Below are 27,436 nucleotides of genomic sequence, written 5' to 3' on the forward strand. Positions count from 1 at the left end.
TTCCCGGGAAGGAGCCCCCCACAGGAAAGGGGACAAAGGCAGCACCCGAGAGAGAACGCCCCCCACCCGTTGGAAGAGACAAACCGTGCAGGATCCCCGGGTAGGAGTCCCCAGGATTGAGTTCCCCGGAAGGGGACCCCGGTGTAACCAGTCTCAGGACAGGAGTCCCGCAACCGCAGAGCTCACCCACCCCAAAGGAGGAGGCCGTTCCCTGGACCTGAGACCTCAGCATCACTGTCTCCGATCGGGAGCTTCCTAGCGCAGCCAGCAGGACAGACGTGGGCCTGCCCACATCCTTTCGTGGGCGTGGGACCAGGACACGGAGGACGGCACCGCCCTCTTCTCACTTCAGGCTCTTCTGACGTGCTGCTGAAAAGTAGTCGCGGCCCCTTTAAGCAAGCTGCCGGTGGACAGCTCCGTCGGCCTTTGCACGGCGCGGTGCATGCAGGGAATAGTAGTTTCTACAGCTTGTCTCCTTCCAGTGAGTGCATAACCTAAGGATCAGAAAACAGCAATAGCCTCCAAAAGAGAGGTCACGGTTTGCCCAAAACGCCGAGCGTCAGGCCAGAAGGGCGCCTGTCTACACTGCAGGCGGATAACCGGAGACTGAGTTAGCGTCCCAGCCGGTCAAAGTGAGCGTCAGTATAGTGCGCCCGCGCAGAAAACCTGCTGCTAGCCGCGGCGACAGTCGCCCGCGCAGAGGAAAGCGGCGTGCGCTTGCGCAGAAAATTGAAGCCTCTTCGGCAGCGTTGGGGAGCATGGTAGGTGGCAGCGTTTGCGCTTGGCAGGTGCGGCCAGAGGCGGGCGCGGAGGTCACCGCTCTGTGCTGGCTTCGGGATCATTGGGCGGAGGAGGCCGGGTGTCCCCGTCGGGGCCCTGAGGGAGGGACACGGTTGATTTGGAGAGGCATGGCTCTGCCTGTAGGTGTAGGGATCCCGGTTGGGTCTCTGGGAGGGCAAAGGCGCTTGATCGGCCCAGTGCTGCCCTGACCAGAGGGCGGGACGGGGCTGTGAGTGCGACGGGTGACACCTGCCTGATGGGCGGAGCCGACCCGCGTCGGAGTGGACAGTGACGCCGACGGGGGCGGAGCTGGCTGAGCTCTGCCAGCTCTTGGTCCGCGGAGGTTTCTGGAAGAGATGGAGGGAAGCAATCCCGGGGAGGTGGTGCAGGCGCCTGACTCTGCGGAGTGAAGATGCTTTGCGATCCGCGCAGCTGGCGCCGGGAATGGATGTCACCAATTGCCTGCTTTCTTCCAAAGCCAAGATCAGGCTGGGGATCCTGGAGACGGGAGAGATGGGCAGGACGCCGAGGTAGAGGAGGGTTAGCCTAGAAGATCTGTGCACAGGCATAGATCGCGGGAGGGGCGCCTGACAACCCCTTTTCTTGGATTTGGGGTAGCCATGCTCCGAGAGGCGCGAACGGGAGTCCAGGAAGACAAGTTTTGTCTCTGTCCCTAGAGCGATGTCTGCTTGTCTTGGAGTTTGTGCAGAGGAAAGTACATGGTTCTTTGGGAGAGCCTCTTAGGGAGGCAAGAGGGGATGGGATGGATACTGAGAAGGGGGAGGCTGGAAAACTAGAAGGTACGAACCCAGAAAGCAAGAAATAATTGAGAAGAGCAGCCGAAAGACTCTCCTGACCAGCGGCTAGCAGAGCCAGCGGCCAAGCCACCCATGCCTGTGCACAGGAACTTAACTGGGAGGCTGAAAATCTGGAAGCAGTTGGATTTAAGGACCCACTCACCAGGCCTGGACCTGCGAAAGCACAGTCAACCTAAAGGGGGCCACAAATTTATGTGATCAAATGATTGTCCTGTGAACCTAAGAGGAGGTGCTAAGTGTCTCCGGTAGGACATTTTACAGATTTTTTTTTTTAAATCTTATATCGAAGCACCCGTGTACCTAAATTGTGCCGTATTTTACACGAGGTAACACATAAAGCGTTTGAAGCTTTTTCGTCCCGCTTCCACTGTTCCATGCCAGCATCTGCTGTTCAAAAGGTCCACTTGTCTGTTAATCTGATCGATTATTACTGGCTGAAATAATTCTGAGCAGCTGCGGTTGTGTGTGAGGCACTGTGCTGAGCTCTGTGGGAGACTATGGAAACACTGGTCAGTGGCTTCAGGCACTTTCCCAGTGGGCTACTGTAAATGTAGTTTGGAAACTTGTGAAAGTGAGCAGATGAGCCATAGAAAACGTTGGGCAGAGAACGCACCCAAAAGGTTGTCCCTGAAGGAGCTCCATCCATCCCTTCTTGAGATGGTTTTCTTAAAATGAAATGTTTTATTGTAATTTAATCGAGCAAAAGGGTTAATTAACACTTACCAGTCCAGGCTGAAGTGATGGCTTAGCAGTTAAGAGTAATTGCCACCAAGCCCAATGACCCAAGTTCAGTCCCTGGAATCCTGGAATCCAGATGGTGGATAAGTAAAACCAACAATACAAGTTGTTTTCTGACCTACACATACACACATTCACACACACACACACACACACTAATTGTAAACAACTTGCACTAAAAAATCTGTGCATTTTAAACAATAAAATAATGAGACATAGACATGCCCTCTAGGACTTTGGTTCCCGGGACATGCTAAACTTGATCTAAAGTCACTTGCCTAAGTAGACCGTGGCATGGATTTCTCATCTGCTTACATGGATGGACTTAGAGCTCTTTTATTTTCCTGTAAATTTTTAGTTTATAAGCCATTTTTCTTGAGAAAAATTATTACCAATTCCCCTTTCTTCCCATGGGACCTGAGTTCTCTTAGCTTTTTTTTTTGTTTGTTTTTTGTTTTTTATTTTTATTTATTTATTTTTTTTGGTGTTTCAAGACGGACATTCTCTGTGAAGCCCTGGCTGTCCTGGAACTCACTCTGTAGACCAGGCTGGCCTTGAACTCACAGAGATCCTCCTGCCTCTGCCTCCCAAGTGATGGGATAAAAGGTGTGCACCACCACTACCTGGTTTTTAATGCAAAGCTAACACTTTTTAGAGTTATCTATGGATTATTGGGTTTTTAAAAACATTTATTATTGGTGGAGAAATGGCTCAGCAGTTAAGAGGACCTGGGTTCGGTTTCTAGCACCCACGTGGCGGCTCACAACTGTCTTTAACTCCAGTTGCAGGGGATCTGTCACCCTCTTCTGGCTTTTATGGGTGCCAGATGTGCAGACAAAACACACACATAAAATTAAAATAAATCATAGAAATATTTTTTATTATGAGGCAGACATGTGGAGGTCCACTGCTTCTGCTGGACTAGCACCTTGACCCTCCCTGAGGTCTGCAGTTGGTAGATTGGAGGGAGATCTGTGTATTTCCCTGTCTGCACTCTCCCTGTCTTCAGCTAGGGTAGAGTCATTCAGAACCTCCTTGAGTGCCTGAGGTATACGTGCATCTATCACGTGTGATCTTTGCACTAGATCAGTGTTTCTCAACCCATGGGTTGCGACCCCTCTGGGAGTCAAACAACCCTTTCACGGGGGCACAAATCAGATGCCCTGCATATCAGATATTTGCAATTCATGACAGTAGCAGAATTACAGTTATGAAGTAGCAATGAAATAATTTTATGATTGGGGGTCACCACAACACGAGGAACTATGTTAAAGGTCACAGCATTAGGAAGGTTGAGAACAGCTGCACTGGATAAAGCTGAGTTGTCATACACTAGGAGAGGCCTACAGAGGTGACTTCAGGGGTCATAGCTCAGAACCAGGCATCTTCCTGCCTTCCCGATGTTTACAGTATCTTGATGTGCAACTCTAGGTGATACTACACTTGTCAAATAGTGGAGGCTTTTGCTTGCTATGTTGAATCTTATTTTTTTAGTGTACAAATGTTAGTGATTAGCATGGTCTCAATACTGTGCAGCCACCCTCTTTATCTAGTTGTAAAACATTTCATCACCTCAAAGAAAACCATGTCCCCATAAGCACATCCCAGCTCCTCCCTCCCCCAGCCCCTGGTACCCACTAACCTACAGATTTGCCTGTTCTGTACATCCATATAGCATATAGCATTTTCTATAATGAGTGCCCTTTGTGCCTGGCTTACTTCACTGAGCAGTGTTTTGAGATTCACTCACATTGTGGCTTTTATCATTGTTTCATTCCTTTTTAGGATTGAATGATCTCTATATACATAGACCAAATTTAGCTTTATAGCCATGGCAGAAGTTTTGAATGTAGCACTAATGGCCGTTTCACAGTAAAGATACAATGGCTGTTCTTGATAGAGGGCCAAATTTGTCTTTCTCTTTTCCAGCCATCCTTTAGGGAGATTGTCAGATTCATAAAAAGATACTGTCTCTATCAGTTGTCAGGTAACTATGATAGTGTATAAGATTTATCCTAATTTAACTAAATTTGATCTTAGCCAAGAACATACCTTGGATTCTTTGTCTAGTCTTTTTGAAGGCTCAGCTTTAAGGAATAGTGTGTAGAATTTATTCCCCAGAACCCATATTGGGGCAGCATATTAGAGGCAACAAGCCAGGACTGGGAAAAGTTTATTTGGATGTGCATAGTGTCTGAACTGTTGACTTCTACTCTGCAAAGCTGAGTGTGTGTGAGAGACTGTATACCTATAGCTTGTGGTATTTATTGTCTATGCCTTTGTCTTAGGAACCCTACATAGTATTAGTATATAAATAATAGTGGTCATCAGAATTTACCATGTCAGAAATTTAGATGAATATATATATATATATATATATATATAATAAAAATAAACATATTTAAAATTTGTAATAATGGAGCCTGGAGATGGCTCAGCTGTCAAGAGTACCTGGCTGCTCTTCCAGAAGACCTGGAATTGGTTCCCAACACTCAGATGGCAGCTCACAATCATCTAGATCTACAGTCTTGGGGTATTCACCACCCTCTGCTGGTCTCCATGGAAACTGCACACACATGGTGCACAGACATAAAAGCAAGTAAAACACACATACAGATGAAAATATAAATTTTCCAAAATTTTTTTAAAAGGAATTTACAGCCAGGAGGTGGTAGCACACACCTTTAATACCAGCACTCGGGCAGAGGCAGGCCATCTCTATGAGTTCAAGGCCAGCCTGGTCTATATGTTTTCTTTACATCTGAAAATATCTACTGCCCAACATCCTAAACGATAAGTTCTTGTGCTCACTTTGGAAGCACATATACTAAGATCAGAGCCGTGCAGAGATGATTAGCATGGCCCCGTGCAAAGATGACACATAAAATGGTCTGTGTTTTTTTTTTAAAGGTCTTGATCTTTATGTGTTCATCCTCTTTTTATATCACAAATAACCATGAGTAGAGGCCTCTCCTGCATGCTCAGTGAGAAGAGCATGAGACTGGTGACATTCTAGAGTCCTGGGAAAACTCTTGTCACTGTGAGCACCCAGGATCTGCAGTGCCCACTCAAGCGTGCTTACTCTCCTGCTGGGTCAGCATTGGTGCTTTGACGTGGGCATGCAGTTTGCCTTAGAACGACTCCGGAATGTGCTCTGTTGTCTATTGTTGATATCTGCATCTTTGCAGGGGACATTGCATGTGTCTTATTTCATAAGGGACTGTGAGAACCATTTCCCTCAGGATTGAGGCCAAGACCACAGAACTTTGTCGTATCCATTAGTAGATATTTTACATGTTATTACAAGAGATTTTCCTGACCTACTCCCGTTTTCTTCTTTGCTGTGGCAGCTAGCGGCTTGGTGCCTGCTTTTCAGCCCATTTTCAGCTCTTGTACATGGTATGCATGTCTGTTTTAATCCCATTCCTGCCCTCCCCCTCTTATTTCTTCATCTGCACCTTGCTGCTATTCATTATGTATTTCTGTAAGTTAAAATTTATTCTGTTGCTGCTATAAATTCTCATCTTTATTTGAACAAGATAAGTGTAATCCTCATAAGTAAAATTGTTCCTTTATTATTGTTTAAAGCTTCTTGTATAAAAAAGGGAAACCCCAGGACTGGTGACAAAGCACTGTAGCTTGGCCCTTTCCTAGTGTGCATGAGATCCCGGGTTTGATCCCCAGTTCTACCAAATAAAGAAAGAAACTGTATATTATGGACTCTGTTTTGATTTCTAGAAATGAGCTCATCAGTTCTGGTGTTGCTTTCCCCGAGTTACCTTAGAGGCGTGGCGGTGCTGGTCGGCAAGCATGCAGATGCGCTCCTGTTTGGTGGTGGACTATATATAGCGCCAGTGCTATTCCTGCCTCCCCACAGCCTGTCCCACTTTTCATCTCCCGGACAGCATTGCTGGTTTCATCCCATCACACGCGCTTTGTGTGCTCCCTTGCGGCCCTTTGTAATTTCCTCCAGTGTAGCGCTTAATTATTTGTGTGTTTCCATCAGCACCGTTCTGCTCTAAACTAAGAAGAGCCTTAAAACAATAGTGCTTCCAAACTGTCTATTTCCTCAGTATTCACTGGAGCCCGAGCTTAATGGATGCTCCCGGCTCTGCAGGGGGGGGGGGTGCCCTGTGATGGCATCAGGTCCCTGTGTTGTTGGCAGGGGACCAGATGTGTATTACTGAGATATTGTGCTAATGTTTTAAGGGGGAGGGGAGCTGTATTTTATACAAAGAGAGCATGTTTTTCTTTTCTTACTTTTTTTTTAAAAAAAAAAAACAAAAACAAAAACAGACTCACTTCGTAGCCCTGGCTGGCCTGGAACTTTCTTTGTAGATCAGACTGGCCTGTGAATATCCACCTGCCTCTGCTTCCCATATGCTGCAATTAAAGGTATACACCACCATACTTGGCTAGCTTGCTTATTTACTTATTTACTTTTTATAGACAGGACTCCCAGTATAGCCCCTGGCTACCTTAGAGCTCATTGCCTAGAGGCTGGCCTTGAACTCATTCATAGTCCTCCTGTCTCTGGCTCCCAAATTCTGGGATTACTCATGTGTATCTCCACTCCTGGATTGTAATATATTGTCTATAAAAGGTTGGTTTTCATCGGCTTTTCATTAAACTTTTATATATTTATTGCTGTAGAGATGCTTTCATTTCCATTTTCAGAAGACTATGCAGTCTTTTGACTAATGAAAAGCAAGGTTTTGGTTCCTGCTATTCTGAAAGTTGAGTCCAACAAGAAAAATAAATCCAGTTAAAATGTAGGTGTTAAGAATAAAGGTATGCAATGCGCTGGTGGTGCATGCCTTTAGTCCCAGCACACAGGAGGCAGTAGCAGGCAGATCTCTGTGAGTTTGAGGCCAGACTAGTCTACAAAGGAAGTTCCAGGACAGCCAGGGCTACACAGTAAAACCCTGTCTCAAAAACACAAAACAAAAACAAAGAATCGAGGCTGAGCAAACATGGATTCATTGGCTTTCCCACCCTTTTTTTTCCATCCCAAAGCATAAACTTAAATCAACTCAGAAGGACAAAGTCCGCCAGTTCATGGCATGCACACAAGCTAGCGAGAGAACTGCCATCTACTGCCTGACACAGAATGAGTGGAAACTAGATGAGGCTACAGACAGTTTCTTCCAAAACCCAGAGGCGTTCCACCGAGAGTCCATGAAGAGCGCGGTGGACCAGAAGAAACTGGAGCAGCTCTATGGCAGGTACAAAGGTAAGGGGTAAAATGGCGGCAAAGCCAACCAGACGCTGTAGTGAGCAGCACGGGCGATGGTAGTGGACGAGCACACGGGTGATGCTGGTGGATGAGGAGCACACGGATGATGCTGGTGGATGAGCACACGGGTGATGCTGGTGGATGGGCACACGGGTGACGCTGGTGGATGAGGAGCACATGGGAGCACATGGATGATGCTGGTGGACGAGCAGCAAAATCCCAGACGCCTCCTGTGTGTAGATCTAGAGCCCACTCTCCTCAGCAGAGAGGCTGGAGATGAGAGGAGTCAAAAGCCTTCGCCTCCCCCCTCAGTCCCTGTTCTGTACATGCTGAGGATGTCCAGCAGGGCTTTACAGGCTACTGTTTCAGCCGTGCTGTACCTGTGAATACATTTTCCCAAAATGCTCTTCTGCTCAGGCTGAAGCAGGGTTTTTTTTTTTTATTGGTTTTGTTTGTTTTTTAATAGGCCTTTTGTCTCATAAGCATGGAGAGGGCTACTCCACGTATAATGCAATTAGAAAGATGTCTGGTTTTATTTATTTCATTTGTGTCATCAATTTTTCTTTGCTGTTGGTCACCATGATATATCCCAGGACTTGGGAAGCTGAGGCAAGAGAATTGCTGCAAATCAAGGCAAGCCTGGGATCTACAACACAACCCTATCTCAAAAGACAGCAAGGGTATCATTTAGAGTAGAGGTAGGGCTGGAGAGATCGATCAGTGAGCCAAGGACTTTCTGTCCAAGCCTGAGGACCTGAGTTCAGATCCCCAGCACCCACATAAAAGCCAAGTGTGGAGACACAGCTGGGTCCCAGGGGCTCACTAGCCAGTGAGTATAGCCAAAGCATCGTGCTGCAGGCTCAGGCTACGTGAGACCCTGTGTAAGAGGTAAGGTGGTGGGGTTGGAGGAACGGCTCAGCAGCTAGAGAACTTGCTGAATTACAGAGGACTGGGGTTTGGTTCCCAGTATCTATGTGGTAATTCACAAGCCTTCAGTTCCAGAGGAACTGACACTCCGAATGGTCCTGGACCGTCCTGTAGAGCCCATGCCACTACAGGACGGGTACTCGAGCCAGGAACTGGGCCTGGAGACTTAGAAACACATAGAGACACAGAGAGAGACACCGACGCGGACACGGGTCATCCTTGTTACAAGAATGCCAATCCCCCTTTATTGTGCTCATGGGCAGCCTATATAGGGATCCTTAGGCTCGCCCAACTCTCGGGATCTTTCAGCTGTGGGCTTCACCAGCCTGCCATCAGGGTCTCGTGCTCAGAGCTGCTGCAGGCAAAGAAAGTCAAGGGGCCAGGGATCCACAGCTCCCAACACATTGGAGCTAGCAAATGAAATACTTACAAAGAAAACAACCAGTTGCTTTTGCCTTGGCAGAATTGTGAGCACTCTTTTTTCCCTTCCCTCCGTTCTCCAGAGTCTGAACTGAGATAAACCCACAGCATGTGTGCCCACGTGAGCAAGCCTCCATTACATAGCTTCGTCCTCAGCTAGAAGTTTTTGCTTTGGTTTTAGTTTTCCTGTATTGATGTTAGAACCCAGGGCCTCAAGCACACCATGCAAGCATTCCTGCCTGAGATTGTGCTCAGCCCTTAAATTAATTCTTAATGATGACATCTCTTTACAAGAGTTTCAGTCTTCTTTTTAGATGTTAAGGATGGAACTGTTTTCTGTACAGATTTTTAACTCTCTGTATTTATTTCATACTTAATAGAAAATGGTTGTTCACTGACTGGTGTGGCTGAAATACTTGATAGAACTGTATGATATAGTATGATTCTAACAAGCTATTTTAGGATTGCTTTTCAATGTAGTATGATGTTTTCACCCCTAATTTTAACAACAGACCCACAGGATGAAAACAAAATCGGAGTTGATGGGATCCAGCAGTTCTGTGATGATTTGAACCTGGACCCTGCCAGTATTAGCGTTTTGGTCGTAGCATGGAAGTTCAGGGCTGCCACTCAATGTGAATTTAGCAAAAAGGAATTTGTGGATGGCATGACAGAGCTGGGGTAAGTAAATTTCTCATTTTAAACTTTTCAGAAGGAAAGTTACTTAGATCATTTTTCAACCACTTACAAATACTAATTTCATATATGTGCACTTTCTTTATGTATGATAAGCCTTCAGTTTCCTTTCAAACTCGGGTTTTCTTCTACTATCTTTATTCACATTAAATCTTCTTATTCTTTTTTAAAAATATTTATTTATTTATTATGTATACAATATTCTGTGTGTATGCCTGCTGGCCAGAAGAGGGCACCAGACCCCATTATAGATGGTTGTGAGCCACCATGTGGTTGTTGGGAATTGAACTCAGGACCTTTGGAATAGGAGGCAATGCTCTTAACCTCTGAGCCATCTCTCCAGCCCAATCTTCTTATTCTTTAAACTTAAAAATTTCCTTCCATTGGGGAGGAGATGGCTCAGTGGTTAAGAACTTGCACTACTGGCAGAGGCCCATAGTTTAGTTCCCAGCACCCCTGTCAGCTGGTTCACATCCACAGCTTGTAACTCAAGCTCTAGGGGATCTGACCCCTTTAGCATTTTCTGGTATCTGCGTACATGCATGCATATATACACAATTGTGTGCTCATGCACACATGCATAATTTAAATTACTAAAAATAAAGTTTAAAATTTTAAAACAAATATTCTTCCAAGTTTGAATTAACAGTGAATAATAGCAGGGTAAAAATTTTTAACCACTCATTTTTGTACTAAATATATAATTTCTTATGTGGTTGTATTAAATGCCAATAAAATAATACCATTTTGGTTTTTGTTTCTTTATTCTGCCTAACAGAGTTAGGATTAATGACTTTAGATGCTGCTCATTTAACAGATGTGACACAAAATAAATGAAAACGTCCAACAAAAATACCTTTTAATTGCTAAACTTATTGAACTGCTTTGTGAGGTTGTACAAAGGCCAACTTGTTCCCCTTGCTGACATTTCTGACACTCTCATTCGCTGTTGATGCTTCAGAGTCAGTTGTTTTGAGTTGCTGAAAAACAGGGTTCTTTGAGGTACCAGCCTCAGACCCTTCAAGGTTCAGCTAAAGCGCCACAGCCATCGAAGGAGAAATAACTAAGGGGATCTGAGGGGAGAGACAAATGAACGCACACACGAGTCTTCCTCAGGATTCCTTCATTGTTCTCTCTTCGAATTCTTCTCTCCTAACTGTATCATTTCTCTGTTATATTATACAGATAATATATAATGTGTATTATATTAGCTCCAATTCTCTGTCTCGATTCTAATTCCCGTTCCAGTTCTCTGCTACATTCTTTTTCCTCTTCATTTTCCCAGCTGCTGATTTCTGGAACACTTCTGCTTCAGCTTCTGCTAACTCTTCTTGTTTACCCAGCTATAAAGACCCTCAAAATCTTGCAGGCACAGAGAGTAGCCAGGCAACTCCAGTACACAGACAAGGGCACTTTATGGCCCTTGGTCCATTAACACTTTTTCCAAATGTTGCAAGCTCTAAGGGACTTCTAGATCTGAATTTACACCATTTTCTCTAAGCGGTTGAAACAGGGAGGAGACTCAAACCTCTAAATGATCAGATCTGGGGCTTGATGCCTATCAGAGGTGCCAGTGGCGGTTTGTCTTCCTCCAGGCTGTGGGTACATGATTAGTTATTAGTTATTAGTTATTCCTCAGAGTGAAAGACAGGCAGTAAATCTCCTGAACTAAGATCATCAGTAGACTGAGATGGAGGTGAGGTGAGAAGTTAAGGCTCTTTTAATAAGAGGTTAGTTTAAGGTCATTGCTTTCCATAGCTATAAGTCAGGTAACCAGGGCCTGCTTATTTTTTCTATCTGAGAAGCTATGAATCAACAGCTATGTCCTTTGATATCTGGGAATGTCTTAAATGGAATGCTTTTTCCTGGACCCAGAACACTGACAATATATATAATTGCAGGAAGGCAGATCTCTATGTTTACACTGAAGAAAGAAACAGAAAATTGGTAATGGGAAGCAGCTTTCGTGACTGAGAGACTGTCTCACACATAACTAGGGGATGTAATCAGGAAACCCCAGATGCACAGGGGAAATCATGCCCAGTAAATGATCAAATAGTGCTGAACTGTGGGAGATAAATCCTAAATCTGTAATAGATAGGGATAAACTACAGAGAAATCTATCACAAGAAACAGCCACTTTATTTACAAGGCAGTAATTCCAATATGCCTTGCATCTTGGCCTAATCCTCCAATACAGACTCCCTGACTCTGATGGGTTGGCCTTGTGAAGTGAGCTGATTAATTAATGATTCCATGGCTCATTGCAACTGAAAACCTGTAAAGTTGTCCCTAAGTCACCCACTTACATCACTAATTAAGAAAATGCCCTGCAGGCTTGCCTACAACCAGATCTTATGGAGGCATTTGCTCAACTGAGGGTCCCTCCTCTCAGAAGCCTCTAGCTTGTGCCAAGTTGACATAAAAACTAGCCAGCACAATGCTGAAGAACGTGCTGGCTTTAAAAACTTGTAGAATTTTGCTTCTCAAATGCTAAAGAAAGACAACAGGTGAGCAATTAATAAAGTTATCTGTCTTAGTTAGGATCTCTGTTGCTGTAAGCAAACACCATGACCAAAAGCCGCTTGGGAAGGAAAGAGATTCATCTTACACTTCCAGGTAACAGTGGTCACTGAGGGAAGTCGGGGCAGCAACTCAAGCAGGGTAGGAACTTCTGGGCTAGGACTGAAGCAGAAGCAATAGAGGAGCACTACTTAATGGCCTACTCCCCATGGCTTGCTCAGCCTGTTTTTTTTTTTTTTTTTTTTTTTTTTTTGTATCATCTAGCACATTCCCAGGGATGGTACCACATCAATGACCCCTCCCACGTCTGTTACTAAACAAGACAATACTCTACAGACTTGCCTACAAAGCCAGTCGCATGGAGCCACTTTCAGAATTGAGCGTCCCTCTACCCAAATGGTGATAGGTTTTATCAAGTTGACATAAAACTAGCCAGCACAAAACCATCCATCCAAGTAGAAAAATAGAGCTGGGTAGGCGAGGTATTAGCGACAGAACTTAGCATGGTCCCAACCCTGGGTTCAGTATCTAGTACTTGAAAATGAGGATGAGGGTCAGCAAGAGAAAATACAAGAAGCAGGAAAATAGCCGGGCAGTGGTGGCACACACGTTTAATCCCAGCACTAGGGAGGCAGAGGCAGACAGATCGCTGAATTTGAGGGCAACCTTGTCTACACAGTGAGTTCTAGGTCAGTCAGGGCTACATGATAAGACCATATTTCAAAACAAACAAACAAACAAAAACCAAAAAGGCAGTAATTTAATAGAAACTACTAAATGGAAAACTTGATAATCAGCAAAAGCAGGAGCTCATTGCTTTAGAGAATTATAAAGTCAAATAACTTAAAGAAGTGGCAGACATCACAAACAAATTTATGCCAGTAAACTTAGCAGCCTGTTTGAAATAGAAAAATGTTTTTTAAAATACAACTTGCTGAAAACTGACATGGAAAGAAATAGAAAATTGTGGTAATTTTATAACTCTTAAGCATTTCAACCTGTGTCTTACTTTTCTATGCTGTGTTTAAAAACACCATGACCAAGGCAATTTATAAAAGAAAGCATTTAATTAGAGGGTTGGAACCCATTATGGCAAAACTCAGGCATGGTGGCGGGAACAGCTGAGGGCTTACCTCTTGCTCAGCAAGAGAGTTGTGGAATGTTGGAAGTCTTTTGAAACCTTAAAGTCCACCCCCAGTGACACACCTCCTCCCAGGCCACACCTCAATCCTTCCCAAAGAGTTCCACCAACTGGGAACCAGGTGTTCAAACATGTGAACCTATGGGGGACACTCTCATTCACACCACCAGAGTCTGTAATTTAAAGTTTCAGAGAAAGCACTTGGGATGGCTTCACTTACAAACTTTTAATGAAAAGATGTCCCATGTTTTAAACAATCTCTCCTGGACTCTTCATAAAAGGAAGGTGATTCCTAAATCTGTTTGATTTTGATCCCCTGTTACAACCTATATGAAAAGATATCCCATGTTTTAAACAACCTCTCCTGAATAGCTTCATGAAAGGAAGGTGATTTCTAAATCTGTTTGATTTTGATCCCTGTTACAACCTATATGAAAATCAGTTTCAGGTGGATTGTAGTTCTCAATGCTGAAAACATTTAACCTCTAATAAATAATGCAGAAAATAACTTTATGATCATGCAAAAGGGTAAGTTTTACAATGTCACCCAATGAACATGATGAAGGGCTTTTTTAATTAATTATTTTTTTTATTTTATTGGTGTTTTGCCTGTATGTATGTATGTATGTGTAAGCGTCTTGGATCCTGAAGTTACACACAGTTGTGAGCTGCCATGTGGGTGCTGGGAATTGAACCCTGGTCCCCTGGAAGATCAGTCAGTACTCTTAACTGCTGAGCTATCTTTCCAGTCCCCGGGGAAGGACTTTATTTTAGAGTATTTATGCCAAAAATAAATAAATGACAACTTCTCATCATACAAAGCAGAAAGACACAGAATGTTTCGGGTGAGAGCACTTTAGAACTGCCTGCTGACAAGGGCTCAGACCTCTTGAAGAACTCCACAGATAGTGAAAGCCTCCTCAGAAAGCACGCCACAGACGAGAACACAAGGCTTCCTGAAAGGTTTCCCAGGTGCCAGCGAAAATATCAGAAGCAAGGTCTCATTCATCATGGAAGCTTAGGTGCAGGCTGGCTGAAATAAGACCCAGCAGCAAGCAATGGGGAGCTAGGCCTGGGAAGGCGATGGTGTGTGGGTCACATTGTTACCACACTGACTCTGCTTCTCCCAGTGACACACGCCTGGAGAGAGGTGTGTTCACGTGTGCTCAGGCTGCGTGTGTAGAAATGCTAACAGCATTTCTTGTGATAAGAAAATTATGAACAGCTGACACAATCACCATCATTATGTTCTATAAATTATATTTGTATGATTCCTATGACAAAGGCAATGACTGAGTTGTATCTGCACACACCACAGGATGAACCTCACACATGTGATATAGGCCCCAAAGACCAGGCACGAAACAGCGTGAGTTCACGTTTATGTCGAGCTCCAGGGTATAGCCGTGCTGTCAGGGTGGTAGAGCTAGAAAAACAAGGAGTGGGCCCTGCCTCTCTCCAGAGGGGAAGTGCTCAGCCTCTGTGAACCTGGGTGCCTGCCGCTCAGCTGTGCTAGCTGGAGGTGGTGCCTGGGGCATGTGGTCACCAACGGGAGTCGACTGCTTTTGTCCTGAGTCCGCATCCCATAAGGGTGTGGAATAGTGGGTAGTCTGGGAACTGTAAGGCTTCCTCCAGTTTGTCTTTCTTGGGTAAAAGCACACCTTGGATAAGTGGTTGAGTACCATTCTTACTCTGTTCCCTGTTGGACAGTTGAAGCAAAAAAGACCAGTTTGTTTCGCTGCTCCCCATTTATGCCTTAAAGAACAATTAATATTTTTACTGAGGTGTTTTGGGATTGTTTTATGTCTGGGGGCTTTTTGTCTGTTTTGTTTTACAGCCCTGGGGATAGAGTCCAGGGCCTATGTATAGTAGGCAAGCCCTCTACTGCTGAGCCACAACCCAGCCCAGGCTGATTGCTGGTTTTAAAGGTGATTGTCTTTTTAGAGGAAAATCAGTCTTTAAAACAATACAGCCTGGGCAAGGTGGTGTACTCCTTTAATTGCAGCACTGGGAAGGCAATGGCAGGTGGGTCTCTGTGAGTTCAAAACCAGCCTGATTTGCCCAGTGAGTTCCAGGACAGCCAGGACTACATAGAGAGACTGGTTCAAAACACCAAAACAAAATAGGTTTTTTATCACCTGGCTGTTTCGGGCTGAACTTGCCACAGTTAACGGTAAATGGGTAAGCGGTGAGGCTGCTTTCCCTCCTGACACAGCGCGGTGGTCGCATTGGCCCAGGCTTACAGGGCTCCCAGTTTCATGGTCAGTGAATAAACGTGGACTCTGCATCTTGTCCGTGAGCCACCTTACCTGGACAGAGGACACAATTGTGGGTTGCTTTTCCCTGACTGAACAGCACATACCACCAGGTGGTGGTGGCAGCGCACGCCTTTAATCCCAGCACTCAGGAGGCAGAGGCAGGCGGATCTCTGAGTTTGAAGCGAGCCTGGTCTACAGAGTGAGTTCCAGGGCTGGGCTCCACATAGAAACCCTGTCTTTAAAAACAAGCAGACAAACAGAACATGCCTTCCTTTCACGCGTTCAGCGTGCAGAGCCAGAGGCCTCAGTGCTGCTGCAGCTGGACAGCTACAAGATCTTAACAGCCTTGCAAGGGAGCCCGGGAGATGAGGAACGGTGGACAGGCAGGTGGCAAGTAACAAGCTTCTCTGTTGTCGCAGGTGTGACAGCACAGAGAAGCTGAAAGCTCTTCTTCCCAAACTGGAGCAAGAGCTTAAGGACTCGGCCAAGTTTAAAGACTTTTACCAGTTCACCTTTACCTTCGCCAAGAACCCTGGGCAGAAGGGTTTAGGTGAGTATGAACTCCAGGTTTGCAAGGTGCCGATCTGAGTCCTGTTGTATGTGGACAGAATCAGCGGGATTCCAGCAAATGGACAGACGGCCGTGACGGTGCTGTCTCTTAGTTTCTCTGTTCCACTTAGTCCTCATGTAACTGGAAATATCAGTTGAGAATGTCTCTTGGTTTCTAAGTTTAAATGTTTTAAATTTAAAATGCAAACTACTTTGTGTTTCATGTTATCTCTGTTGCTACCAGTCCGCTGACAGTCTGAATGTTTGGGGCTTGTCCTCCGCATGGTGGTTTTGCCAGCCAGGCCTTGAGCCAGCTCTGCCGGCTCTGCTGTGTCCCACACTGCATCACCGCTCCTCCCAGAGCTGTACAGTCCCACTCGTGCTTCACTACAGATGTGCACATCTGGGAAGCTTGTAGCTGAAAATTTCAGTCTGAGGTTTTGATTTATTGGGGGTTTTATTTAGGTCTGCATCTGAGTACTGGCTTATTTCTGGCTTGTTTCCTCCTAAGAAGAATCCGTATCAACCTACGATGACTTGCCTGGACTTTGTAAAAGGCCTTGTGTATTTTTGTGAAACCTCTTACGTATTAGAAGGAATGTTTAGAAGATAAAACTGGCACAGAGGCAGTAACATAGCGGACTGAACTCTACATAGGGAGTTAGAAAAGGCTGTGACCCAGATGAGCGGAAGCCTGCCTGGTGCAAGGGCTCACATTCAATACCCGTTCTACCACCACATGCCTGTGTGCACATGTGCACCTGCCTGTTCTCACCTCCGTCTGTCCTTCCTGCCCCATCCTCCTGTCAGGTTGTCATCATCGTTCCCCCTTCCTACTCCCCCCCAGCATGGTACAGGTCGGAAGAGTCAAACAGCCAAAAGATTTTTCTTCCTGCCCCTCGTAAAGCAGTCCCTCAGGGTTGCTTTCTTTGTCTCATTTGTCTTCTGTGGTTTTGATATTTCAATGCTGGTGTACTGGGCCATGGCCAGCCTTCCTTTTCCTCCAGGCTGGTCTGCCTATGCAAAGATCTGAGGTCATACCAAACCTCTCAGATCAGAGTGACTGCTTCAGGAACCAAAGGCTGGCCAGCCTTCAGGGTTGTATTTAGAAACTTGTCTGAATAGATCCCCTGGAAGTTCAGAAGGTGGAAACGCCATCACTTCCTGTCAGCTCCTGGGAAAACCCTCAGGCATTGATCCTTGTCCAAAGGGTGTGGGGCAGCAGTGGATTACAGTCTCAGCCTGCACACGACCTTAGCGTCCATCTCCAGCATGGAAACCAAAGGAGAGATTTGGGGTTAATACCATCCCACACGCATGGGATGCACGCAGCACAGTCAGGTGAAGCAATTGGTAAGAGGTGACTGAGGCACACGTGTTTGTGCTTCAGGATCTGGTCCCCGGGGCTGAGTATACCAGGAGGAAGGCATAGCAAAGCCCTGTGTATCACGGGTTATGGGAAGAAAGGAAGGTGGCAGGTTTCCTATGTTCTACCCTTTAAACTTTTTTCACTTTTCTGAGATGTACATATTTCTGTTCTATATGTTTGAGTGATTTGTCTGTCTGTACTTCTATCCACCACATCAGTGCTGCGCCCAGTGAGGGTGTTGTGTCCCCTGGGAGCTGGAGTTGCAGACAGTTGTTAGCCACTGTGTGGTGCTAAGAATTGTAATTGTCCATTTGTAATCATTGAATCATCTGCAGCCCCTCGACCCCTTTTTAGAGACCACCTTTGTTTAACTGAGAAAAAGGAGCCAGCCATTGACACGGCTCTTCTGCTGGGTTTCCTGTGGCCAATCAGTCCGTGCCCAGGAAGGCTCTTCCTGACAGAGTAAGGAGGCCAGCAGTCCTCGAGGCAATATGTCTGGAGACCCAGGCGTTGGCGACAAGATCCTGGTGACATTAGAATTTTGACTGTTCCCAGTGGTGTTAGTACAAAGCAAAAATCTGCGCCAGAACAATAGCCATCCCAGTGGTGCATTCGGATGTTAGGAATAAGACAGGGAAGCAAGAATCTTAACCAACCAGTCCTCCTCAGCCTGTGCACACGGTCCTCGTCATCCCTGCCATTCAGACAGACATCTAGACCAGCTCAACTTGTGCACATGGTCCACATATTCCCTGCCATTCAGACATCTAGACCAGCAGTCCTCAGCCTGTGCACATGGTCCACATATTCCCTGCCATTCAGACATCTAGACCAGCAGTCCTCAGCCTGTGCACAAAGGCCAGAAGAGGACATCACATCCCTAGGAACTAGAGTTACAGATGGTTGTGAACTGCCATGTGGGTGCTGGGAATTGAACCTGGTCCTCTGGAAGAGCAGCCAATGCTCTTGACCTCTGAGTCATCTCTCCAGGCCAGCACCAACTTTTCACATTGGTGTTGGAAGTTCAGACTCTGGTCCTCACCCTTCAGGGTCTGGACCACTTCATCATTTTAAATTTTTATGATTTTATTTTGACTAGTGTCTCTCTATGTAGGTAGCTCTTGGCTAGCCTGGGACTTTTCTGTGTAGACCAGCTGACCTTGGACTCAGAAAGATCCCCCTGCTTCTGCCTGAGAGAAAATAAAATTGTGTTAAGAAATTTAAAACCTCTTAAGAGAATGATTAGAGAGTGTGAACACACCAAATAGTCACACATTATCTGAGGAAGTGTTCTGAGGTTCTTTTCAAAAGAACCAAAGCGTGAATCACTCCATGGCTGTAAACTAGAAGCAGAACTGTCAGCTTAGCCTTTCTGGCATCTTTGTTGTGCAGTTTGTCTGCTAAAGAATTGGCACGGGCAGAGGAGATGGGCAGGCGTGGCTCTGCATCCTAGAAGAGGCACATCTTGCTGTGAGGTGTGGCATCAACAAAGCGTTGCTCTCTTCTTGCCATGTGTTTTTGTGGCTGTGCCTGCCAATGTCACGTGTACAGTATTGGTGTTTTTTTGAGACAAGATTTCTTAATTTACCCCTACTGGCCCCGAAGTCCTGGACTCAAGCCATCTTACTGCCATTTCACCCAGCTGCAATGTTCTCATGTGATGCCATTCTTCATTTTGTACTCAGCAGATAGTTAATATCAGCTAGGATGATGTGAGTGTCCTTCTGTATATGTGTTGCTTTTGTTGGTTGATGAATAAAGCTGTTTCGGCCAATGGCTTAACAGTAAAGCTAGGTAGGAAGTTCAAACAAAGATTAGAGAGAGTGGGCGGAATCGAGGAAAAACCGCATAACTGCCCAAGGAGTAACAGCCTCACTGGTAAGCCAGTGGCAATACACAGATGTATAGAAATGGGTTAATTCAGTAGTTAGAACTAGCCAGTAAGAAGACAGTGGCCAAACCATTGTAGCTGATAATAAGCCTCAGACTGGTTATTCCCTGAGTGGCTGTGGGAGCAGGTGAAATGCAGAAAAGCCTTCTGGCAGCACAAAGAGGTAATTAAGCTTTTTTCAGCATGTTTGTGTGTGTGCACACACGCATGCACAAGCACACATGCTTGCTCCTGTGTTTGTACGCAGAGCCTCACACACTAGGGTGAGTACTCGGCTGCTGAGCTGCACCTCAGTGTGCTGCTTTGTTGCGTAAACTTAAGTGAGTTCATGCTGGCTGCCATCTGAAGTCAGCGAGCTCTCAGACAGAACCTTGACTTTTGAGGAAATAAAGTTTTATACTAACTAGCTATTTTCTTCCTGAACAGAGGATGCTTTGTCAAGTGGAACATTGCATGTGTGATTCTAACTAGCCTTGCCTTCTAGCATTTTCTTTTCTTTTTTGTTTTGTTTTGGTTTTTTGTTTGTTTGTTTTTGTTTTTGTTTTTCAAGGCAGGGTTTCTCTGTAGCTTTGGAGCCTGTCCTGGAACTAGCTCTTGTAGACCAGGCTAGGCTCAAACTCACAGAGATCCACCTGCCTCTGCCTCCTGAGTGCTGGGATTAAAGGTGTGCATCACCAACACTACCCAATGCCTACTAGCATTTTCTTAATTACAAAATGGACTTTTTACATTGGAAAAAAAAATGATGCCAAACATTCCCATTACAGAGTAACTATGGCCCCTGATTTCAGTCTCAAGGTCAGCTGTTTGAGAATTTTGTAGTTATTCTGCAAATGGCCCGAGCTCACTTGGATAGCCTGACATTTTTTTGCAGAGGAATATTAAATGTTGGAAATGTGTACTTTCACTTTATGGTCATGTAATTCGTGAACATCCACGTGAGGTACTTTATAAGAAGGGTTCTAGGACCAAAGCTAACCCAGACGCAACTAGATTATAAAGTACGCCATAAAACTTTATTTTCCTTTCCTCCTCAGGTCCGCCTCCATTTCCCAGTGTGAGCGCTTTACATCAGTAAGATGAGTTGACTCTAGATCTCACTTAATGTTCCTCCTAAGGGATAAGGATGTAGACTTAGAAGCAGGACAAGACTAATCGTCTTAGCCTTACACTGCGGGTCCCATAGGTAAGGCCTAGCAAGCCCTCCACATGCCATGATTGGATCTCTCTGACTCGCTCCTTTCCATGGTGACTCCAGGGTACCTGCAGCATACCCTGTAAGCCCATAGAGAATAACCCAATAACCGTCCTATCCACTGCTGGTCACTAGCCATTCGTCTCTAGCTTACTAGTGTTAGTAATGGTCAGCCCTGGGAGTCTCAAACTGGAGCAGAGACAGCAATAATTTTTCTCCAAATGGGATCAAACCAGATGCAGGGGAAAGTCTTGAAGAGCGCTTCTTTGTGGATTTCGTATTTATACTAATCTGTGTCCGTAAAATAGTTGTTGATCTGCTTCTCGCATTGCTCTATCTGACATCCATGCAGAAATGTAATTAGGAGATTATTTCAGTGTAGCTGTCTTTTTATTGCCTGTGGTGAGCAGTATTCAGGATTAAAATGGGCTGAGCGATAGGCCTGCTGCTTCTAGCATGTAAGAAGAAGGTACTAAAAAGCTCGCGTTTGCAGCAAGCAGGGAGTAGACAGCTATTCCCAAAAACTCTGGAGATTCTGTTCCAGAGCCTTCTGAAACCCAGCCCTCTGTTTCCATGAAATACTCAGCTTTAAGACAAACCTTACAGTGTAGATTTGCTTAAGAATGGTGAAGTAGTCATCGTCTTCTAGTTGAGGGAGAGGAAATTGGCTTTGATTGATAAATAACCTAAATTTTTACTAACTGTGTAGTGGTGAAAATAGTTTTCTCTATATGCAGAAATCTGTCTTAACTGTGCAGTGAGAAATTCAGGGTCCTTAGGCTGTCCAGTTTGCTGTGGATCAGGTAGTTCTAAGACAGCCGAATTTGTCGTGGTGTACACGACCATGAGACAAGACTGCTGGAGAGAACCCATACCTCCTTTAATTTCCAGCTTATCCCTTGGAAATGGCAGTGGCCTATTTTCTGAATAAATCATGTATGCTAATAGTAGTAATAGACTGGATCAGGCAGTTAAGTCTGATACACGTGGAATACAAGTCTCCAGAACTGGTTAACTGGGGGCAGCTGCTTGCATGTCCAAATAATACACAAGTGCTGCCTAAGGAACTTCCTCAGGTTCATAGAATTAGATTACATGGCATTTCCAGAAACACTGTGTAGAGATTGGGTAAGGCTGCCAATAATTGTTTTTATCCCATAGAACAAAAGACTGAGATTTATTAATATCTCTCTCTCTCTTTCTCTCTCTCTTTCTCTCTCTTTTCCTCTCCTTTCTTTCCTCCCTTTTTCTCCCCCACTCCCATTTCTCTCTGACAGATTTAGAAATGGCTGTTGCATATTGGAAGTTAGTATTGTCTGGAAGGTTTAAATTTTTAGATCTTTGGAACACATTTCTGCTGGTAAGTGATTGTTTCTTGCCTTGTGTGCCCAATCGAGAAGTTCTTATTTAAAATGCTAAGGCCTGGGCCCTACATAGGGGTACACGCCTTTAATCCCAGAACTCAGGAGGGTAAGGCAGGTGGATCTCTGTGAGTTTAAGCCTGGGCTACAGAGTGGGCTCCAGGCCAGCCTGGGCTACATAGTGAGATTGTGTCTCAAAATAAGTAAGTAACCAAATAGATAAATAAAATGCTAAGACTGAATGTAGGCATCTGATTAAAATATGATCATAAAGGCATTCAGACATCAGGCCAGGTTTGCACAGATTAACCACCTGCCGAATGACGCAGCACAGCAGTGGAGAGCTACAGCTGGGAGCTGCTCCAAGGCTCTTCTCTCCACAGCTACTTTTTCTAGAATGTTATCATCAGTCAGCATACAGCTGATCTCAGCTCACACTTGCTGCGCACTGCTCTGGACTCCAGAGTGTGGACCAGATCTCGTCTAGAGGTGTCCTAGCCATCGTAATATGTCTGTAATCTGACAGTGTTCTAAAATCTGTTCTGCCCACACACAAGATGAACAGGAGGCTTTTGTGGGGTGTGATGAGGGCGACATTGGGCTGTGCTAGACCCTGTATTGTGGGACAGCCAGGTTAGTTGTGAGCTAGCTGAAGTGAGCGGAATGTCCTGGAGCCACAAAAGATGGTCCTGGCGACAGCAGAGATACCCAGACCTTCCACACTGTCACATCCATCAAAGAAGGTCACGCTTCCCACAGAACACCCTGTGGCCAGACTGGGCACACCCCTCCTCTTCTCCATCTGTGACCCCAGCTGGCAGGCACCCTGCTCGGCCATGGGCAAGATTGTGGCCTTGGGCATATTGCTTCACGTGGCCTGTGGAGGCCAAGCCCTGTCTTGTTGGCCTGGGAACGTTCATGTCATCCCATCATATGTCATGTCAATTATAGAATGTTCAGTGTTGACAAAGCAATGCCCAGTTCCTCCTTTACTCATTTTGTGATACTTGGGATGGAGCCTGCAGCCTCCTGCATGCTAGACAGGTGCTCTACAAGTGAACTCCATCCCCAGCTCCCTTCGTGTTTGAGGCATGGTCTTGCTGAGGCCAAGGAGCCCTGAACTTGGGATCTTCCCGTCTAACCTACTAAGTATCTAGGATTACTGACCTATTTCACCAGGTTCTCATCTCTTGGTTACACCCAAATTATAAGACGTTGTCCAGAGGCCTCCACAGCCATGCATACAGAAGCAAGAAGGTGCTAGCACACCATGGAGTCTGCAGAGTGTTAGAACATATGCAGCGCCGCTGATGGGAAGACTAACAGAGATGAGAGTATTTCCCCAGTAGAGGAGAGGACCGAGCAGCGGAGTTAGATCGCCATGTCAGCTGGCGGGGGAACAAACTGTAAAAACCACTGACAGTCCAGCAGTTGATGTCTTAATATACTATATGAAGAATAAAGTTAATAAATAAACAGGCTTCAAAAAAAATAAAGGTACAAGACAAGGCCAGGCAAGATGGCTCAGCTGATAAGGGTGGCAGCCACCAAGTCCAATGACCGGAGTTTGATCCCAGAACCCAAACAGTGGAAGGAGAGAACTGACCCCCAGGCCCCCCCCCCAAAATGTCCTCTGACCTATGCACATGTGTAGAAACAGATAAATGGGGGAAAATTTAATGATAGCATTTGCACATAGCAAGCATAGAAGTTCTTTATATTACATGTGTGTATTGGCATGTAAAGGCTGGCATGATAGTGTTAAGTTCAAGGAAATGGGTGCTTTTGTGGGTGAGGCGAGAGCTGGCAGATACAGGAGCTACGGAGGCCTGGCTTTGCCCCAGAACTTGCCTTTCTGTGGTAGTCATCATATTAGTCTCCATGTTTGTGATATACCTGGAATATTGAGTAACAAAGATATTTTAGATAATTATCTCATCGCAGTCAAGAAATACTTGATATATAGAAATACAATGAGGAAATAAGGTAAGTATAAATGGGACTCCATATCTTCCTGCATAGTTTCTGAACAGGCTTAGGGGAGTGGGAAGAACTGGCCTTCTCTCTGACCAGACAGGAATGTGCATTTTTAATATTTAAAGTACATCAGTACTCTTGATTTGGACTTCGGCACACAGCACATCCAGTTGCTCTGAGGGACTGTTACTTTTAGTTGTGATAGTTGTGAGTCCGTGCCCCTCGTCACGCTGAGGAGGACCCCTTGCTAAAGCAATGTGCCCCAACCGATCTGAACCTTAACCTGGTGGATGTTTTTCTCGTCTGTATTAGGAGCATCACAAACGATCAATTCCCAGGGACACTTGGAACCTCCTCCTAGATTTTGGAAACATGATTGCAGATGATTTGTCTAACTACGATGAAGAAGGTACTAAAAGTTGTAGGACTGACTTCACAGGGTTACCAGAGATGCTCACACCTCCTGTGGATGCTAATGGACTACCTCCAGAGTGAAGGGTCACCCACCCACAGGAATAGATAATGACTGGCTGCCTTGTCAGCTTCTAGAACTATAATAAACCTGGTTAGGCTGACTGGAGATGTGACCATAGTCTGCATATTCCCCCTAATGCCAGGGAACCCCGCACTAGAAGCAGTTACGGTCCTCCCACAGAGTAGCCCTGCTCCCAAGCAGGCCTGGTTCTGGGCGGCTGGTCTTCCCTTTACTCCTCATGCCCTGTGGCATGTTACCCTGTAGCTGACAGCATCCAGTTCATGTCCTGTCCCTCCCATCTGTGTCTTCTACACTAGTACAGTGCCCAACTCATACCAAATGCCTAATGGATGCTTCTTGTGTAGAAGAAGGGATAGCTTATTGTAGACAGCTTGGTTCTCAGAAACCATAACTGTCCCTGGTAAAAACAGCTAGCGTGCGAGGCGGCCAGTGCTGCCAGAGGAGCCTTGTGAGCCTGGGTGCCCTGCATCTGGTAGGCTAGGGAGTCTGGTGAGGAGCCAGAGCAAGAATGTCCATGGCGGGACTGGAGAGATGGCTCAGTGGTTAAGAGCATTGTCTGCTATTCCAAAGGTCCTGAGTTCAATTCCCAGCAACTACATGGTGGCTCACAACCATCTGTAATGAGGTCGGGTGCCCTCTTCTGGCCTGAAGGTATATATTGTATACTAAATAAATAAATATATAAAATAAAAAAAAAAAAAAGAATGCCCATGGCGAAGGGTAATGCTCCTTGGCCTCTAGGAAGCAGTGGGTGCATTTATTCCCATTCCCAGTCAGCGGGTTCTGGCTGCTCATAAACTGGCTGAGGCCTGAGAGGCCACCTTGTAGGCCCAGACAGTGGGAGTGTGGTCTCAAGGCTGTCACCCCACCACTCTCTGACCCTACTTCCTGGAACAGCAGAACTGAGTCGTTCTTTAGATGACAGAATTGGGGAAAGAATATTTTTCATATAAAAATACTGCTCTAAGACTTATTTTAAAACTCTGTTTTCCTTCAGGAGCCTGGCCTGTCCTTATAGATGACTTTGTAGAATATGCGCGACCAGTAGTCACTGGTGGGAAGCGCCGCCCTTTCTAAGCAAAGTCAGCTGGGTGGAGGTTAAGGTGAGCCGGATCCCGAATGAGACACCCGGGTTAGTTGCTGTGTGCACTTGTTGCTGACTTCAGAAGTCTTCCTCGTCCATTCATGAAACAAATCCTTACTCCGCTTAAAGGCTGCCTCGTAGGAACCGAGAAGCTCCTCAGGAAGTTAGGGACGTGTCGTCAGAGCTGTTTCTTTGGGAGCCACCTGCATGCATGCCTTTACAGAGAGCAGCTTAGAACCTGTTCGCAGGGCTGAGAGCATGCAGTTCAGTTCACGCTGTGAAGGTGAGCACCAGCAGTTTCCAAAGCCATGGAATCACGTTGTAATTATGCCTCAAAATAGCATCCGCGTCCTCGGAACGGTGTGTCTTACAAGTCCAAGCTGTCGGAAGCGAGCCCTGATGAAGACGGCCTTCCCGGAGAGCCTACTGCTTTTAATCTTGGTATTCAAGATTGATAGTTCTGAATTATCTAATCTCTAGATTCACTAGATATTCTGTTTTTATTTTCTCTAGAAGACATTGTTGCAGTTTGCACAGGGATGGCACAGGATGGAGTCCAGCAGGTTCGTTTCTCACTGTTTACAAGCTGCCGGGCCTGTTTTACTTCGAATAAGGTTATGATTATTAGGCCTGGATGCTGCCTCCTGAGAAGTTCCTTATTTTTTTAATATATTTTATTATATTTAAAAGGACATTTTTTCCATGAGAAATACTTCTTTTTGAATGATGAATTAGATTTACAAATCAATGCACTGGTTCCCTTCACCTGTCTCTAATGTCTTCAGTGCCCAATGTCCAGCCCTTGGATAGCCATATGCATTTGGAAGCAAAAACAGACATCATCCGAAAGCATCTACCCACAAAGCCTCCGTCTCATTTGTCTGCACCATGGGACTGCACCATGTCGCTGTCTGCTTTTCTGGTGTTTATCTGCTCAAGATCCCCTCGTGCGCACTGGCATGGAGGGTCTGGATACCGTCTGCTCATCTGGTGTTAAGCTTTGAACATCACTGTGCTGACCCTACCTCACACTTGCCAAGACTTGGTGTCATACGCGTGCCTTGCTGCCCGGCCTACAGCGTGGCCATGGAGCAGATGTGCTGGGCCCACCTCAGGATGGGGAACTGGCCAAATGCGTGTACGCAGAAAGCATGTCCCGGATATGCTGGTGGGTGGCTTCTGGTATGGGACATGCCACTGGTTTAGGAAGCAGCTTTGTGCCCTACAGTGAGATGGACTGTTGACGGTGATGGGTCTCAGAGGCGATGGTGAATTGGGACAGGAGGCCAGTCTCCACAAAGCCAACCCTCACTGTGTGAGATGACATCTAGGGACCTGTCTGTGCAGGTCCATAAGAGGGACAACTGGAGCATCTTTGAGAGCGTACGTAACCAAACTGACTTAACGGAAACCTGGAAAGCAAAGCAGCCTTCCAGGCTTTGTGGGTTCCTGACATAGACTTAACCTCTGTTTGGAGAGATTTATGGGTACAAATAAGTAAATTCTGAAGGTCTGCAATACACTATTATTTTTAAGATTTAAAATTCTTCAGGAAGACCAGCGATAGGACTCAGCAGGCTAAGGCACATGCTGCCTAGCCTGACAACCCGAGTTCAATCCCTGGGAGCCACATGGTGGAAGGAGAGCACCGACTGCACATGTGCCATGAAATGCATGTATTCCCCGACACACACATGGACTTACACAGCAAATTAAATAAATAAACGTAACTTTAAAATTTTCAATTCTATGGGATTGTCAGTAGGCTGTGATGCACTAGTAACTGATAAAGGCTTTTCAAAGAACTGTGCTTTCTGTTCTATCATTTACACTTGAACTGTGCATGTTACAGAAATGCTGAAAACTTGAGAAATAGTAAATAAAGTATTTTCCCTGGTATTGTGGTGTCCTTTGTTCTCGGGTGCACAGATACCTTCCTGTGCACATCAAGGCCCTGGTCTTCAGCTTGGACAAGCA

The 27,436-nt window shown here is 45.6% G+C and overlaps 2 protein-coding genes and 1 non-coding gene across 8 annotated transcripts in view; 2 read left to right on the forward strand and 1 right to left on the reverse strand.

Moving 5' to 3' along the window:
* Nucleotides 1–996, reverse strand: part of Tmco3 (transmembrane and coiled-coil domains 3) — a 38,441-nt gene extending 37,445 nt beyond the window's left edge. For 3 of the 5 annotated variants that reach the window (XM_038324866.2, XM_038324862.2, XM_038324863.2), the window contains exon 1: nucleotides 191–995. The gene's annotated coding sequence lies outside the window, so the exon portion shown is untranslated. Of the gene's footprint in view, nucleotides 1–190 lie in introns of all 5 variants that reach the window. The other 2 variants (XM_038324864.2, XM_038324865.2) reach the window with 2 other exon arrangements.
* On the forward strand, nucleotides 514–27,358 carry Dcun1d2 (defective in cullin neddylation 1 domain containing 2). 2 transcript variants are annotated; one of them, XM_038324867.1, is made up of 7 exons: nucleotides 514–761; nucleotides 7,353–7,569; nucleotides 9,432–9,600; nucleotides 15,957–16,087; nucleotides 21,819–21,901; nucleotides 24,192–24,288; nucleotides 25,373–27,358. In XM_038324867.1, exons 1-7 carry the CDS (start codon nucleotides 759–761, stop codon nucleotides 25,450–25,452), a joined length of 780 nt encoding a protein of 259 aa, XP_038180795.1. In that variant the 5' UTR covers nucleotides 514–758; the 3' UTR covers nucleotides 25,453–27,358. The 2 variants fall into 2 exon arrangements, with proteins under 2 accessions (XP_038180795.1, XP_038180796.1); XM_038324868.1 differs by lacking the exon at nucleotides 514–761 and adding an exon at nucleotides 888–1,310.
* On the forward strand, nucleotides 5,140–5,242 carry LOC119813802. Its single transcript, XR_005285256.1, has one exon. It is a non-coding gene; the product is annotated as a U6 spliceosomal RNA (small nuclear RNA).
* Nucleotides 27,359–27,436: the final 78 nt, after the last annotated feature.

This window comes from Arvicola amphibius, chromosome 4 (genome assembly GCF_903992535.2).
Source record: "Arvicola amphibius chromosome 4, mArvAmp1.2, whole genome shotgun sequence".
Lineage (NCBI taxonomy): Eukaryota > Metazoa > Chordata > Mammalia > Rodentia > Cricetidae > Arvicola > Arvicola amphibius.

Excerpts from the sequence above, each read along its gene's own strand:
- Dcun1d2 (XM_038324867.1), top strand. Across the intron at positions 7,570-9,431 it reads GCTCTATGGCAGGTACAAAG|ACCCACAGGATGAAAACAAA; the intron begins GTAAGGGGTAAA and ends TTTTAACAACAG. Across the intron at positions 21,902-24,191 it reads TTTGGAACACATTTCTGCTG|GAGCATCACAAACGATCAAT; the intron begins GTAAGTGATTGT and ends CGTCTGTATTAG.